The sequence below is a fragment of the Zingiber officinale genome, chromosome 11B, assembly GCF_018446385.1.
Source record: "Zingiber officinale cultivar Zhangliang chromosome 11B, Zo_v1.1, whole genome shotgun sequence".
Classification (NCBI taxonomy): Eukaryota; Viridiplantae; Streptophyta; class Magnoliopsida; order Zingiberales; family Zingiberaceae; genus Zingiber; species Zingiber officinale.
Window position 1 is genome coordinate 75212034 of NC_056007.1, and position 15780 is coordinate 75227813.

Consider the following 15780-nt stretch of genomic DNA (forward strand, 5'->3'; position numbering starts at 1 on the left):
TGGTCCCTCTTCTATTGTTGTCATATTTATGTACATTTCTGCATATGCTGTGTGATCTTCTGTTAAGAAATGAAGAATTTTCTGGAAATGTAGGAATGGAGATGACATTTGGTTGATATCATTTGTTCTTGTTCCAGTTAGATATATTGTATCTTTGTAGAGTGAATGTTCACACTTCATGAATTTTTTTTACCATTTCACTTGTGCTTGTTACTGTAATTTTTATATAACCTTGTAAAAATCACTTCTATACAATTGATGCCATTTGGATCTAATTTGAGTAGTCTGTACGGCTATGACCTATTTCCTTTTTTTTGTCAGAGGTCAGAAATTAAATCTTTAAGGTCTTCTGAGATGTCTGCAAATGACCATTTGGATGCGTACAAAACTAGTTATTCTAATTCTTCAGTGGAGCATGAAGCAGAGAGGAGATGGGTAGAAAATCATTCACCTTTGAATCCTCAAGACATGCTTGTGCTTCATCAGAATGGAGTTGCTGGAAGGGAGGAACATCATGGAGAATCTGGCACAGCTAGTCAGCAGTATTTTGAAAACAAGGTTAAAGGTGACCTGAGAAAAATTCCAGGAGTAAATTCTAGTTATTGTGCTAGCTCATCACAATACTCAATTCCATCCTCCCAATCCTTGTCTCCAAGCAGGTAGGTAAAACATGAACTTCTGATGTCATATTTATCTAGAATCAGCTTAACATGAAGCCATATGCCATAAGTAGTCATTTAATGCTCCTGATAGGCATAAAAAAGAGGGAGAACAAGATCAGAGATTGGGTTCACCTGGAAATGGTCTAGTACCAGTGTCTGATCTCAATTCAAATATTCTCTGGAAGCAGGTACTTTCATTTGCTTTAAATTGTCAATTTTCTAGCAATTCAGATTTCCAGTTGTTTCTAAATAGTAAAATCTATATTTCAAGGAACTTATGGTCAAAGTTAGAGAACATGAAGAAGAGATAGCACAGTTAAGACAGCACCTTGCGGATTATTCAGTTAAGGTTAGAAGAGCTCGTCAAGAATCTTCGAACTTCCTTTTGGTTGTCCATCTGTTGAACTAAACCATAATTTCTAAACTGTAATAGGAAGCACAAATATGCAATGAAAAATATGTCCTAGACAAAAGGATTGCTTATATGCGAATGGTGAGCAAGCTCATCAGTTTACTTGCAAGCTTCGCCTTTGTAAAAGTTTCTGACTACTAATCATGCAAGGCATCTCAAAATGAATTTTGCAGGCATTTGATCAGCAACAGCAGGACTTGGTTGATGCTGCATCAAAAGCTATTTCTTATAGACAAGATATTATAGAGGAAAATATCCGTCTGACATATGCATTGAAAGTACTATTCTTTGTTTATCCTTGAGCTCCCTCCTTAATATGTGATATGTGGAATTTAAAAATTTGAATTTATGCACAGGTTTGACTGGCTACTATATTTTTGCTAATTTATAAATAAATAGGAAGTGGTTTTCCATTGACCCACCATTCCTTTGGTCAAATATCTTGAGTTTTAGTTGGATCAGTGTGATTGGATTTAGGATTTTACCATGTTTACTTGACCTGAATTCAAATCAAATTGGATTAGCCGACACCAGATAACTTGCTAGAAGAGCAATCCATTCCATCACCGCCAAGCAGATTTACTGTTCACCCTACCATTCTAGATAAGAATGTCCAGTTTTTTTGAGAGGACTAGTCAATATCATCTGCTCCTAGTTTGACCCATCAACACTACCTTTTCTTAGATGCTATAACATTTTCAAATGAATGACTTTTTTTTTTCTCTTGGACTAATTTGTTACAGTTATCTATTTTTATCATGCATCATGACTTCATGTTTTCTTTTGTATTCTCTCTATAGGCAGCTAAGACAGAGAAATCAACATTTATTGCTTCTTTAGTGCCCCTTCTCTCAGAACATGATCTTCAGCCTTCTGTGGTTGATGCTCATTCGATCATCAGTACACTTAAGGTTGGTATATTTGTATTCCAGATAATATGCCAGTGCTATTAATGATCTATCAGTTGTCATTACTAATACCTCTAAGTTTGCATATAGTGTAAACTTATGTTGTGCCTGCCTCATGTTCTTAATTTGACATCCTTTTCCAGTTTCTCTCCTTTTTTTTCTTCAGTGTTTTCCCTGTAGGAAATAGTTTCACTGTCCTTACTTGCATGGTCCTTTTTTTCCCTTCATAACGGAATCCCACAATTTTGTCACTTATCAATGGAGCAAATAGACATTTTACCTTTTTCCCTTACAATTTTCTGACTTTCTGTATCCTATGATTCATCTATTGTAGGTTTTGTTTACACACATGCAGCAGAAACTCATCATTGCTGAGGTACTCTATACGGTTTACAGATGTTTGTGCATTCTTCTTGAAAGTAGATATTGACTTCTCTGGATGTTCTTTCTTACTTTTGTATTGTTATAAACTAAGTGCTTAGTCATAAAAGTTTCATGTGTTAAGAATTCATATATTTATATCCACATGGTTATTATGCCATCCATCATAATGATCCAATTATATCTTGGTAACACTACAAGTAACATTAGTATTAAAGAGTTTTTTAATCCACCTCAGGAGAGACTGTAGGTTCTTTGTGTATTTACGCAATTGAAAAGCCATTTCACAGGTAGGGGAATGAAAAGGATTCAAGTTCATCCTTTCCTCCATTTGCATAAGTTCTCTCTTGGAGTTAAAATGATTTCCAATTCCCTCTTCTCTCTTCATTTCTCCCCTCTTAGAATAGATGTTGAAACCCTAACCTCACTTTTGTCTATGATGCTTTTCATTTAATTACAAAAGGATAAGTTAATCGATTTCACTTCCAACATCCTCTTTCTCTCAAGTTGGTGTCAACTTCTATCTGATGTGTTTTTATCTCTCCTACTAAGATTGTAATTTACTCAATCTCTTTCCAGGATTAACTCCTCATCACATGAGTAGATATTCAAGCCTTAATCTAGCTCTCCGATTTGCAATCTTTCCAATTTGTCACATCATATATGCAAATTTTGAAATCCTAATGCATCTCCGGTCAATGGGGAGTTAATTCTTCGAAGATCATTGTGTCAATTTTGGACTGGATTATTCATTGTCAGAAATTCTCCATGCTGCATCAATATTGCATCTTCGTCATCTTTATTAAGTGTCTTATAAATTTTGTTATTATATTTGTGAAATTTTATTGTCTAACAGGCTAACATTGATCTACCCTAGCAGCCTAATTTGAGAGAGTTTGTTGTGCATTAGAGCTATTAGGTTTTGTCGTAGTGAGGTATTATGTTATTAAGTCAGTACCGGGTACATATAGTAAATTGGCCATAATGGTCCACTTTTGAATAGTATAATGCAATTCGATCCCTCTCAATTAAGTTTTTTTTCTCAAAAGAGAAAATGTTATTGATTTAGATATTTACAAAAGTAGCTTGCTTGTTCGCTGGCCATATACAACTAAAAACTACATCCACCTATATCATTATCCATCTCAGAACTTCAAATGGTTCTTAAAAGCCTGTTCTTCTATACAAAACAATTCCAATAAAATGTTGCTGTATATCGAGATAAAACTATCTAGTTACCAAAGGCATGCATACTTCACTTTTTCCCCATTCAAGGATCAATTGATTGCATTTGCTGATGTCAGCACTGATGCTATAGCTGCTATTTTATTTCAGAGGGCTGCACGTTGTTTGTTAATCTGACTGTAGATAGTTGTGTATATATGTTCTAGGCATCAGCAGCTTTGTTGATTTCTCCAACTGGGAAAACAAATTCCAAGGAGGAGAATTAAGATTGATTGAGTTTAACCTCCAAATGCCGCTGCTTCCATGTAGTTCTTGCAATATTTGAGACACCCACTAATGCAATGGAATTAGAGTATATTTTCCACTGTTATAGCCCAGTACTACAGCTTCCTTCAGACCCATAAGAATTGCTTTTGACTGATGGCGCATAATATAAAGTGCAAACAGGTTTAATACTAAAAATGAAATTTTAGGAATTGTTTCATTTAAGAATTGCTGCTCTGATGAGATTTTGCTTAAATCCATCTATAATGAAGGTCTAACTTGGAAAAAAGAATTGTTTCCAAAGTCTGAACCAGCCTCACATAAGATTGCCTCTGCAGGAAAAACTAAAAGAATCACAATATCAAATAGCTCCATGGTACTTGGATGCATCAAATGCAGACTTTCCTGCACAGTCACCTTCTCATCCAGTGAGTGTACAAGTGGTTGTTTCAGTATGTTGAGTTTTTTTTTTTAAAAAAAAAATCCTTATTTGTATCCATGTCTAGTTTGCTAAATCTACTTTCTTATAAGAAAAAGAATGATTTTGAGATTGTGTCTCAGCCGCTGAATCCACATGCCAAGTCTCCAATATCTTCTCCTAATTTACAAACAAGACCTGATCGGGAGACTGTTGGGAACCAAAACCAGCAAGTTGGTCCAAGCAGTATTCCTACAAAGAATGAAATAAGCACTCCTTTCATGAGGTTAGAATTGATATCATCTTTTAGATACTTAATCCAAAGTTTGCCTTGGTCAAATTTGCTTCATTTGATTTTTGGTTTGTTTTGAAATGCACTACTTAACAGTCGATTGCATAAAGTGTTTTCTAGAGTGTTAGTGTAGTTATCTTGGAGTATCATTTTATGCTTAGCAAAGTTCTGAAGATGTAACAACGTAAGATTGCACTCAGCTTTTAGTTTTAAAAGATTGAAATGTGCGGGTTGCAACAACAAAAAAGAGCAAAAAGAAACCAAAATGAGAATGACAAAATAATTAAAACACAATTCAAACCCGATGATTTACATGGTTTGGCAGCCTTTGGCCATGACCTATGACTCTTCAACGGATCACTCCTCAAATTCCACTAATTTTTTCTTCTCGGAAACCTTTCAAATGTGGAGAAACCTCTTGCAATAGTCTTTCTATACAAATTGAGAAACTTAGAACAAAACAGAAATTACAATGGAAGCAAGAGAATGGAGTGGAGATTTGAGAAACCAACAAAGTATTAAATTCGTAGCCTCTAAGCCCTTTATAGATCTGTATAAGGGTATCCTTCTCATTTTCCCCCTAATATATTGTTAATTCTACGCATATTAGCAGATTATTGTATGACACCATTTGTATTTTTGTTGGAATGATGGTGGTTGAGTTACAAATGACATCTATGATTGCAATTGCAACTACTTTATCATGATATGATGCAACAAAGTATTTGGAGAAAACAAAATACTATCACTTTGTACAATAAATTTTGTAAGAAACATCTACAGTCTGATTCTTGTGGTTGAGTTGTACTAGGCGGTAGCGATTTGCGATATTGATGAATAGAGCTAATATTTGGTTGGGTATTGTGATACACAATGGTTTATTCACTTGTTGCCCATTTTTCTCCATATTTACTTAATATATAGGATGGTTGCTACTTCTGTTTCCCTAAAATCTTGTTATGATACAATGGATATCCATTTTAGATGAGAAATTTCATTTTATCCTACCTAATCGGGGATATTTTAATTTTATTAAATGCATGAATTATTCTTGGTTTGCTGCCTTGCAACTTGCTCAGGTGTTATTTGAGTATTTCAGGGATCACAGAGCTCAGGATGCTTCAGGTCAAATAAATGCTTCACGTCTTAGTTTTGAGTCTAGAAGTCAAAATCCATCTTCCAAGGTTCCTGGTGGAAGTTCCCAAACTGATGATCCAGCTACAGTTGCTAATCATGGAAAAGAGACTTCTGTTCATTGGGCTCCTAGAAGCTCACCTTATTTAACTACAGGACAGGATGAACAAAATGTGTATCCTTACCTTCCTACAGTCCTGGAGGAACCTGGTTCTTCATTCTCTGAGGGTGAGAAACTAATTTGATATATGTGATTATCTTTTCGGGATTCTAGTTGATGTTGTAACTCATTATTGATATTGTTGATCAAGGGAATTTCTTATAAATTTGGCAAATTTGTAGCAGATGATGATCCCTTGCCGGCGATAGATGGTCTTCAAATTTCAGGTGACGCCTATCCTGGAAATGAACTTCTTGCAAGTGGTTACTCAATCAACGGAACAACTACTTGTAATTTCGAGGTACACTGATTCTTTTATATTGTAGTGGGTACACATTGACTACCCTCATAACATGTAGCAGTATTTTATGTTGGGATTAATTAAGTACAAATTTAGTTCTATCAGTGATATTGATTCTTTTATTTTGTAGTGGGTACGTTATTTAGAAGATGGATCCCTAAAGTTTATTGAAGGTAGTATTCCTAGCTTTGTTAAGTGTGGTTGTCTTTATTTTCCCTAAGAATTTATAACTCAGGAAACCTTTGTCTCTCTATACTTCTCTCATGGTAGGTGCAAAACAACCCAAATATTTAGTTACTGCTGATGATGTGGACTCATACCTTGCTATTGAAGTCCAACCCTTAGATGACAGGAAGCGGAAGGTTATTTCTTCTATCAAATTTTTCCCCTGCAAATTTAGTATTAACTTATGATCTAATAATCATCAAGAAAATGAGTCTGAACTTGATAGGATAACTTGCATGAACTTGAAGAAAGATCATAGGCCTTCTTTCCTAACACATGGTTACTTGATCCCCATCCGGGGAGATAACCTATATTGCATGGACTTGGATTCTCTTAACTGCCTGAATTTATTGTTTGTTCACTAGTTCAAAGTTGTGGGAAAAATAGTGAACTTTTTGTCTTATGTCTTTTACATAGTTTGGTAAATGGAGTGACCCAATGTGTGGTTCGATGCAATTAGATTTCATACATATGTGATGCATATGGTTAAGTATGTTGGTTAGCTCAAAGTGTGATAAGTCAAAAATAAAAAAGTGAAATACTAGCTATCTCTTGTCTGTCTGTGCTTCGATTTGATTCCCTTTAGCTGTTGAGAGTGTTTCCTTCATGGTTTGAAATCTCATACGGTCAAAACATATCATTTTGGTAAATAGCAAAACTCGATACCAATGTCCAAAATCTTGAGTTGTGTCTTAGTTTTGGTCTTTGACCATAAAGATATAGAAATTATGGTTAATATTTCAAGATCTAATTTATCATAATCTGTGTATTAGCAGTATGAAGGGGAGCCTTGGCGCAACGGTAAAGTTGTTGCCATGTGACCAAAAAGGTCACGGGTTCGAATCTTGGAAACATCCTCTTGCAAAAAGCAGGGTAAGGCTGCGTACAATGGATCCTTTCCCCGGATCTTGCATGGCGGGAGCTTCATTCACCGGGCTGCCCTTTTTATGTATTAGCAGTATATATTCTTACCTAAAATAGATTAGCAGTAATGATTATATATATTCTTACCTAAAGTAGATTAGCGGTAATTAATGTAATTGTTGAAAATAATTTCTTGTCTAAAATAGGTTGTACTGTAATTCTTATTTAAAGAAGAGATCGTTAAAGAAAGAGGCACAAAGCCATTTTATCAAATATTGTCATGGTATCAGAGCAAGGTTCTGAAATTCATAACTGATTCTTCGAATCTCTGTCTGTCATTTTTATCGAGTTGATTAATTTCTGATCTACAACTTTGGCTTTGAGATTTTATTTTGTTTGGAAGAATGTCTGTGGAGAATTTTCTTGGAAGAATGTCTACAGAGACTTTGGCTATCAAATTCACATGAAAGAATTATGCAGCTTGGGAATTTCAGTTCAAAATGTTTTTGAAAAGGAAGGAGCTTTGGAATCACATTGACGGGTGTGTTCCTACTTCTAAAGAAGGTACAGAACTTAGTCAATGGGATGCAAAGGATGCTCGAATTATCTCTTGGATTTTAGGTTCTATTGAACCTCATATGGTGAACAATTTACGTTCCTTCAGTACAGCTAAGGAGATGTGGGATTATCTGCAACGCATATATCATCAAAATAACACTACAAGACGATTTCAACTAGAACTTGAGATTGGTACTAGTCAAGGTAATCTCCCTATTGAGTAGTATTACTCTGGATTTATTAATCTATGGAGCGAATATTCTGGTCTTATCTATTCAAAGGTACCTAAAGAGGCTTTAGCCAGCCTTCAAGCAATTCATGAAGATAGTAGACGAGATCAGTTTTTGATGAAACTGAGGCCAGAATTTGAAGTTGCACGGGCTGGATTACTGAATAGAAATCCTGTCCCTTCCTTGGATATATGTCTTGGAGAATTGTTGCGTGAAGAACAAAGAATGACGACACAAGCTGTTCTAGGTTCATCCAAGGAGATATCTGAGGTTGTTAATGTTGCTTATGTGGGTCAAGTGAAGAATCGAGGAAAGGGACAAATGCAGTGCTATAATTGCAAAGAGTTCGGGCATATTGCTCGCAATTGTTGTAAGAAATTTTGCAATTATTATAAACAGAATGGACACATTATCAAGCAATGTCCTACACGCCCCGAAAATCGACGAGGCCAAGCTTTTCAGGCTGCTATCTCAGATCTTACCACTATCAGTTCTACAGCCACAATTGCTGGCACAAATCAATCTTTTGCTACTCTAGAAATGGTTCAACAGATGATCATCACAGCATTTCCTACTCTTGGACTTTATGGTCAGGGTAAGATTGTTTCTTCTCCTTGGTTTGTTGATTCTGGGGCATCAAATCATATGACTGGATCACCTGATTGGTTGCATAATCTTCAGAAGTATACTGGTAAACAAAATATTTAGATTGCTAATGGTAGTAATCTTCCAATTACAGCCATTGGTGATATTGGACCTTTCTTTCGTCATGTATTTGTCTCTCCTAGATTGTCTACTAGTTTAATTTCTATTGGGCAATTGGTGGATAATAACTGTGATATAAATTTCTCTCGCCGTGGTTGTCTTGTGCAGGATCAGAGGTCAGGGAAGGTGATCACGAGGGGCCTAAAGTGGGCAGATTATTTTCATTGCAATTTAGTATTCCTAGAACTTTGTCTTTGGCTTCTATTATTATTGAAAATAAGGCTGACGTTTGGCATAAACGATTGGGCCATCCAAATAATGTGATATTGTCTCATTTGATGAAGCATGGTTTTCTTGGCAACAAAAATCAATGTTCTTTTAATAATTTCTCTCTTAATTGCTTTGTTTGTAAACTAGGAAAGAGTAAAGTGCTACCTTTTCCTACTTATGGTACTCGTGCTAATACATGTTTTGAGATTATACATAGTGATGTTTGGGGTGTTACTCCTATCATTTCACATGCGCAGTATAAATATTTCGTGACATTCATTGATGACTATAGTCGTTTCACATGGATATATTTTCTGCGTACCAAAACTGAAGTGTTGACTGTTTTTAAAATTTTTGTGGCTTATATTGAGACTCAATTTTCCACCTCCATTAAAGTTTTACGGTCTGATAATGGTGGTGAGTATATGTCACATGATTTCCAAGCTTTCCTACAACAGAAAGGCATTATATCTCAACTATCATACCCTTATACCCCTCAACAGAATGGGGTGGCCGAACGGTAGAACCGTCACTTGCTGGATATGGTTCACACTTTACTCTTAGAGACATCAGTTACGCCTAGATTTTGGGTGGAAGCTCTGTCGACTGCAGTTTATCTAATTGATCGGTTATCATCTCAACAATTAGATTTTGATTCTCCTTACTTTCGTCTTTTTGGTATATAGACTGATTATCATATGCTTCACAATTTTGGATGTGTTTATTTTGTTCACTTACCTCCACATGAACGCCACAAGCTTACAGCTCAATCAGTAAGATGTGCATTTATGAGATATAACACTACTCACAAAGGATTTGTGTTATGATGCTGCCACTAATCGACCGCGTGTTTCTAGAAATGTGATTTTCTTTAAAAATGAGTACTATTTTCGACAGCAAGATCTCCCTTCAAATGGCGTTCTTCTTTATAGCTTTGATGGTATATCTCCCTCCATTGAGCGTTTTAAACCTGGTTTTGTCTATCAGCGACGACAAACCCCATCATCGCAAATCCTTCCTAACCCTGATCCAGTGCCCACGTCAGTGGCTCCTCGAAGATCTAATCGTATTAGTCGCCCTCCTGATTGGTATGATTTTTCTGCTATTTTAGCTGATATTACAGTTCCTACCTCTTATTCTCAAGCCACTAAACATGTATGTTGGGAGAAAGCTATGCAAGAGGAACTTCAAGCTCTTCAAGAGAACCATACTTGGGATATTGTTCCCTGTCCTACTGGTTTTAAACTCATTGGTTGTAAATGGGTATATTCTATTAAACTAAGATCTAATGGCTCACTTGATCGATACAAAGCAAGGTTAGCGGCACTCGGAAATCGACAAGAGTATAGAGTTGATTATAATGAGACATTTGCACCAGTCGAGTGCGACTTGTTCTAGCTATTGCTGCTTCTAAGGGCTGGTCATTACGACAGATGGATGTTAAGAATGCCTTTTTACATAGGGATCTTAAGGAAGCGATTTATATGACTCCACCACTAGGATTATTTTCTACACCCTCTTCTCTTTTGTCCAGAGTCAATATGATTCATCTTTGTTTCTTTGCAAGACTGCCAAAGGAATTATTTTGCTCCTAGTATATGTTGATGATATTATTATTACAGGGACTGATTCTGATTTGATTTCTCAGCTTCAACAGCGCCTTCAAAGCTCTTTTCATATGAAGGACCTGGATCCTTTACGCTATTTTTTAGGCCTTGAAGTAAACTCTACAACAGCTGGTATTTTCTTAAATCAGCATAAATACATTCAGGAGATAATTACATTGGCAGGTCTTCGAGATGGTCGATCTGTTGATACTCCCTTAGAAGTGAATGCTAAATATCGTTGTGATGAGGGTGATTTTCTTCCTGATCCCTCCTTATATAGACGTTTAGTGGGGAGCTTGAATTATCTAACTATTACTCAGCCTGACATTTTTTTTGCTATCCAACAAGTTAGGCAGGCCCCTCGACATCTTCACTTGGCTACTTTTCGTTGCATTATTCGCTATTTGCAAGGCACTTCTACCATAGCTCTTTTCTTTCTTATGGATTCTCCTATTCACTTGGTTGCATATAGTGATGCTGACTCGGTTTGTTGTTCTAATACTCGACGTTCCATTACTGGCTGGTGCATGTTTATTGGGAACTCTCTTGTCTCTTGGAAAAGCAAGAAACAAGATCCGGTGTCGAAATCCTCCACTGAGTCTGAATATCGTGCTATGTCCTCTGCATGTTCTGAGATTGTTTGGTTTCGAGGGCTGTTGGGTGAGCTTGGATTTCCTCAAATGAAACCTACTCCGCTTCATGCGGATAATACTAGTGCTATCCAAATTACATCTCAGTGTTTTACGAGCGCACCAAGCACATAGAAGTAGATTGTCACTCTATTCGTGAAACATATGATGCCCATGTCATTTTTCTACCTCATATCACCACTGTTCAACAGATTGCTGATATATTTACTAAGACTCTCTCACGACAATGACATCATTTTCTAGTTACCAAATTGATGCTTTCTGATCATCCAACATCAATTTGAGGGGGGATATCAATGGATAATATTATGGCAGAAATTATGGATATCAATGGCTAAGATTATGGCTGATATTTCATGGCAGAAATTATAGCTGATATTTCAAGATCTAATTTATCATAATTTGTGTATGAGCAGTATATATTCTAACCTAAAATAGATTAGCATTAATGACTATATATATTCTTACCTAAAGTAGATTAACAGTAATTAATGTAATTGTTGTAAATAATTTCTTGTCTAAAATAGGTTGTACTGTAATTCTTATTTAAAGAACATATCGTCAAAGAAAGAGACACGAAGCCATTTTATCAAATATTGTCAAATAGTACCAACGCTCCGATGCAGGATGGTAGTGACAGATTGGAGGTTGAAGGAGGAAGGAGATAAATCAAAGGAGACATTGTCTTTTGTCAAGTAGTATCGAGTTTTGATAATTTAACAGAATGATATATTTCAACCGTTTTGCTTGTCATGACACAAGATTTAAAACCATGCTCGGCGCAAACTCCATCCTATGCTTCATCTCCTTCCTTCAGCTTTAATTCATTAGCGGCACTATTCATCGAAACATTGACACGATACCAAAACAGTGTCGTTCTAGTCAACAACCAAAACTTCGACATAGCTCGAGATTTTGAACCTTGGTTTCCTTGTATGAACTATCATTTGAATTGTCACATCCATGTGGTTCATGCAACATTTTAATGATTTCTAGTAACATGGGCTAAGAAAAATTTTCTCCTTGCATTTCACGGTTTAAGCATTTAATAGGAAAGTTTTTATGGATGAAATGGATTCAGAAAGGTTCTTCTCATTGCCAATATAAGTACAAAAAGAGCAATAATTTTTCTGATATCTTTCAGCAGAGATAGAGTTTTAAATGAATACCGGTTGCTTATTTCTGGATTTCCTGAATAACTGTCATTAGTAAGACTACACTTTTCTGAATTGAGTAGTATTTCTGTAATCTGACGGAACCCTTATTTTGTTTCTTACTCTAGGGTGAACTTGTAAAGGTTTTTGCCAACGAGCAAAGAAAGATAACTTGTGGTGAGTAACATGTAGTAGAGAGTTTTATTTTTGTTCTGTTTAATAATATTGGCTTCCTCACATATGTTTGAAGTACACATCTGTTATATTTTGTGTTGAGTTTCTTTGAGATTGCATAACCTGGCTAGCTCATGAGGAATTTGCTATGCAGAATATTTAGCTTGTAGAAGTGACAACTTATATTTATAGAAGCACAAGTTCTCCAGACACTATAGGACATGTATCAAATACTAATTTCTTTGTGAAACACTGTGCTCATTACCTTTCATGTAAATTTATGTTTATCCTTACCTCTTTCCTCTGGCCATCCTGTCATGCCACTTGCATATTACTTCCATCTATAACTTTGAGCACTGTGTCACTACCTTCTATGATCTGTTACTTCCATTCTGCCCTGTAATTTGTATTGCTAACTTAAGTGATTCATTTTAGATCTTTATGATAATGCTGAGTTTAAACTTGTGCTTGTTATGTGAGAACAGATCCTGAAATGCAAGATCAAATTGAAAGGACTTTTTCTAGTGGGAATGCATCATATGAAGTGTCATTATCAGTACAGCCACTTCTATCTATATTTTTCTTTAGATATATTTTTAAGCACACTAGCAACGGTTCTTTAGATTTAACTGCTTTAAATGTTCCTCAATGCCAGACTAGGTTTCTTGATATATGGGAAACTGCTATTTTGGCCATAAAGAGAGGAAGCTACAGCATAAAATGTAATGGCGGTGTTGTTCTAGCAGAGAAGTTTCAGTCAAATACTACTGTATGATTCTTAATTGTTTATGCTCTCCATTTTCAAGTATATCCTTCCCTCTACCAATCTCCTACTCCTCTCTACACCATTTTTGGCGATTTTGTGTTTTTTGTATTTCAAATCCATTCTCATAATAATATCAAATATCAATAATCAATAATCGATTTTCAGATATAGGAGGTTTTAAATGTTTCTATTCTTTACCTTTTTTTCTTCTGAACCAACTGCTTTGCCTTAGTGGTCAGCTTGTTGAATAAGAGTTCAGCTACTAACATTTTGCTTCCTCCAGGTCTCCATTCCATATGGACACCCTACAGAATTTTTTATTCAGGATGCCAACGCCAACGAGTATCTATTAAGGACACAGAGCAGCGTGTAAGTTTAAATATACACCATTTAATGATTGCTTTATGCTATACAAATGATTTTTTAGCAATAGGTAGCACCATCTGATATTGTGAAAAAAACAAATCTTCATTAAATTATGATATCCACTCTAATGATGTCGTTTATTGCTGAATTTTCAGGTTGAGAGACACCATTGTTCTTACATTGAGATTATTCCAAAAAGTGATGGTACATTCCTTTATTCTTTAGCCCCTTTCTTATCCATGTTTCTTTATGTTAGGCAACCTATACACTATAGGTATATACCATCATTTGGGTTTTTGTCATCATGATAATCCAGATGTTTCATTTTTACTTGGGCGCTAATTCAAGAAAACTAGAATAACTTGGACATTGGAATTGCACGAGTAGGCACATCATATTAGGAAAGATCATGAGTGTATAAGCCGTTCATTATTCGGTTCGGCTACATTTTTTCCTTGTGTGGAAGTATATTGTCGTAACTATGCATTTGACTAGCTTACATTAATCAGTACAGACGAAACACATCTCACAGACGGACCATAATGCAGCTCAGTCTCACCATCAATGCGTTCGATTAGTTTACATTAGCTATGTCTTTTCCAACAATGTGGGTTTTGTTAAATATATCTTATTCCTATTGACACTATATACATCCAGAGAAAACTGATTAATAAGATTTCAAGTATCTTGTAACCCATTAAAAACAATACTGGTAATATAATTGAGATTCATCCTCACACTGCAGGCTGGTGAGAAGAGGAGAGGGAGGAAGAAGGGAATATTTTTCTAGTGCGATAGGACACATGATTTATGTATATTCTTTTTGGCATTGTGCACGGTGTATTCGAGAAGAAAGGGCATTCACTTCACTCTGTTGTGTCTAGTAAGGGGGAGCACTCCCTACTTAATACCTTCAAATAGATCTTTGTCAAGAAGGGACAATTTTTCAAGTAGTGTGTGCGCTAGGACAAATGATGATTGATGTATATTGCTTTTGATAATCAAAATGCAGGAAAGGGAATTAAAACTGCCTGTCTTTGGGTAAGCTCTTCTCTGTTTCACGTATCTCTTTGTCAAGGGACTATTTTTCTGAGCGTATAAATTCTTCTTTAAGCTTTTATATTTTATATTTCTACCGGGATGCCTCATGGTGACGTTATAAATTATCTCTTATTATTTCATAATTTGCATTCTTCCCTTTACAACACTTTATAGTTTATCCCAACTATTTTTTAGTATCAGATGGTACCCTTTAAAATTTTATTTCGCCCGTATTACTTTTTAAATGGTCCAAAAAAAATTGCACCAATCACCACTCTAGCCAAATCATTCTGGATAAAACAACTAATTTAAAAAAAAAATTAAATGGGCATAGATAGATCACCATGCCTCTTGTTATAATTTAATAGAGAAATTAATGGATGAAGTTGTGATTAGTTGCTGTAAGTTAAATACCTAGTATCAATTAAATAAATTTGAAAAAAAATAGAGGAAGAGACATTTGGAGAGAGAATTGTCTTGCATATTATTCCTATCAAATACTTTTATTTATAAGATAAGTGGAGTGATGTAAAAATTAAAGAATATAATGATTTATTAATTAATAATAAAATTAAATTAATCATATATTATCACACTCTCCTTAGATGATTAATAGAGAGTCCAACTAGGATCGACTTGAGCCTATTAGAGGCTTTAGGCGAAAAAAATTAAATATATTGTTTAAAAAAAATGTCATCATTTTTTTTTTTCATTTAGACTTAGGATCGATAACAGACTTAGCCAAAAATCAATGTATTCAAAATTATTTAAAAATAAGAAAAATAGAAATATGTCTCATTACTCAAATGAAAACTGAATAGAACAACTCTTATAAAAAGAAATAAAATTGAGAAAATAATAATAATGAAATGAGACAAGAAAAGAAAGAATCACATTGTTGTCCTAACTCATATAAAAAGTAAATATAAATAAAAAGTAAATAAATAAAAAACACATATAAAAAATGACAAAATTTAATACAATATTTAAAGAATAAAGATCACAACGAGACCAAACTAGCCATCGTCATTCATCAAAAATTAATAAGTCTTT

The 15780-nt window shown here is 35.1% G+C and overlaps 1 protein-coding gene across 11 annotated transcripts in view; it reads left to right on the forward strand.

Annotated features, from left to right (window-relative positions):
• LOC122035366 overlaps positions 1-14722 on the forward strand; it is a 28413-nt gene extending 13691 nt beyond the window's left edge. For 4 of the 11 annotated variants that reach the window (XM_042594770.1, XM_042594769.1, XM_042594776.1 and 1 more), the window contains 19 exons: positions 322-659; positions 754-850; positions 934-1011; positions 1096-1155; positions 1248-1352; positions 1875-1985; positions 2317-2358; positions 4151-4240; positions 4374-4516; positions 5622-5884; positions 6002-6117; positions 6248-6290; positions 6388-6479; positions 12509-12557; positions 13040-13110; positions 13210-13323; positions 13604-13689; positions 13842-13890; positions 14432-14722. In XM_042594770.1, the coding sequence (XP_042450704.1) occupies positions 322-659; positions 754-850; positions 934-1011; positions 1096-1155; positions 1248-1352; positions 1875-1985; positions 2317-2358; positions 4151-4240; positions 4374-4516; positions 5622-5884; positions 6002-6117; positions 6248-6290; positions 6388-6479; positions 12509-12557; positions 13040-13110; positions 13210-13323; positions 13604-13689; positions 13842-13890; positions 14432-14476 (1992 nt within the window). In that variant the 3' untranslated portion in view covers positions 14477-14722. Of the gene's footprint in view, positions 1-321; positions 660-753; positions 851-933; positions 1012-1095; positions 1156-1247; positions 1353-1874; positions 1986-2316; positions 2359-4150; positions 4241-4373; positions 4517-5621; positions 5885-6001; positions 6118-6247; positions 6291-6387; positions 6480-7412; positions 7479-7609; positions 8113-8867; positions 8906-12508; positions 12558-13039; positions 13111-13209; positions 13324-13603; positions 13690-13841; positions 13891-14431 lie in introns of those variants that run through there. The other 7 variants (XM_042594771.1, XR_006126960.1, XR_006126959.1 and 4 more) reach the window with 7 other exon arrangements.
• The last annotated feature ends 1058 nt before the right edge of the window (positions 14723-15780 follow it).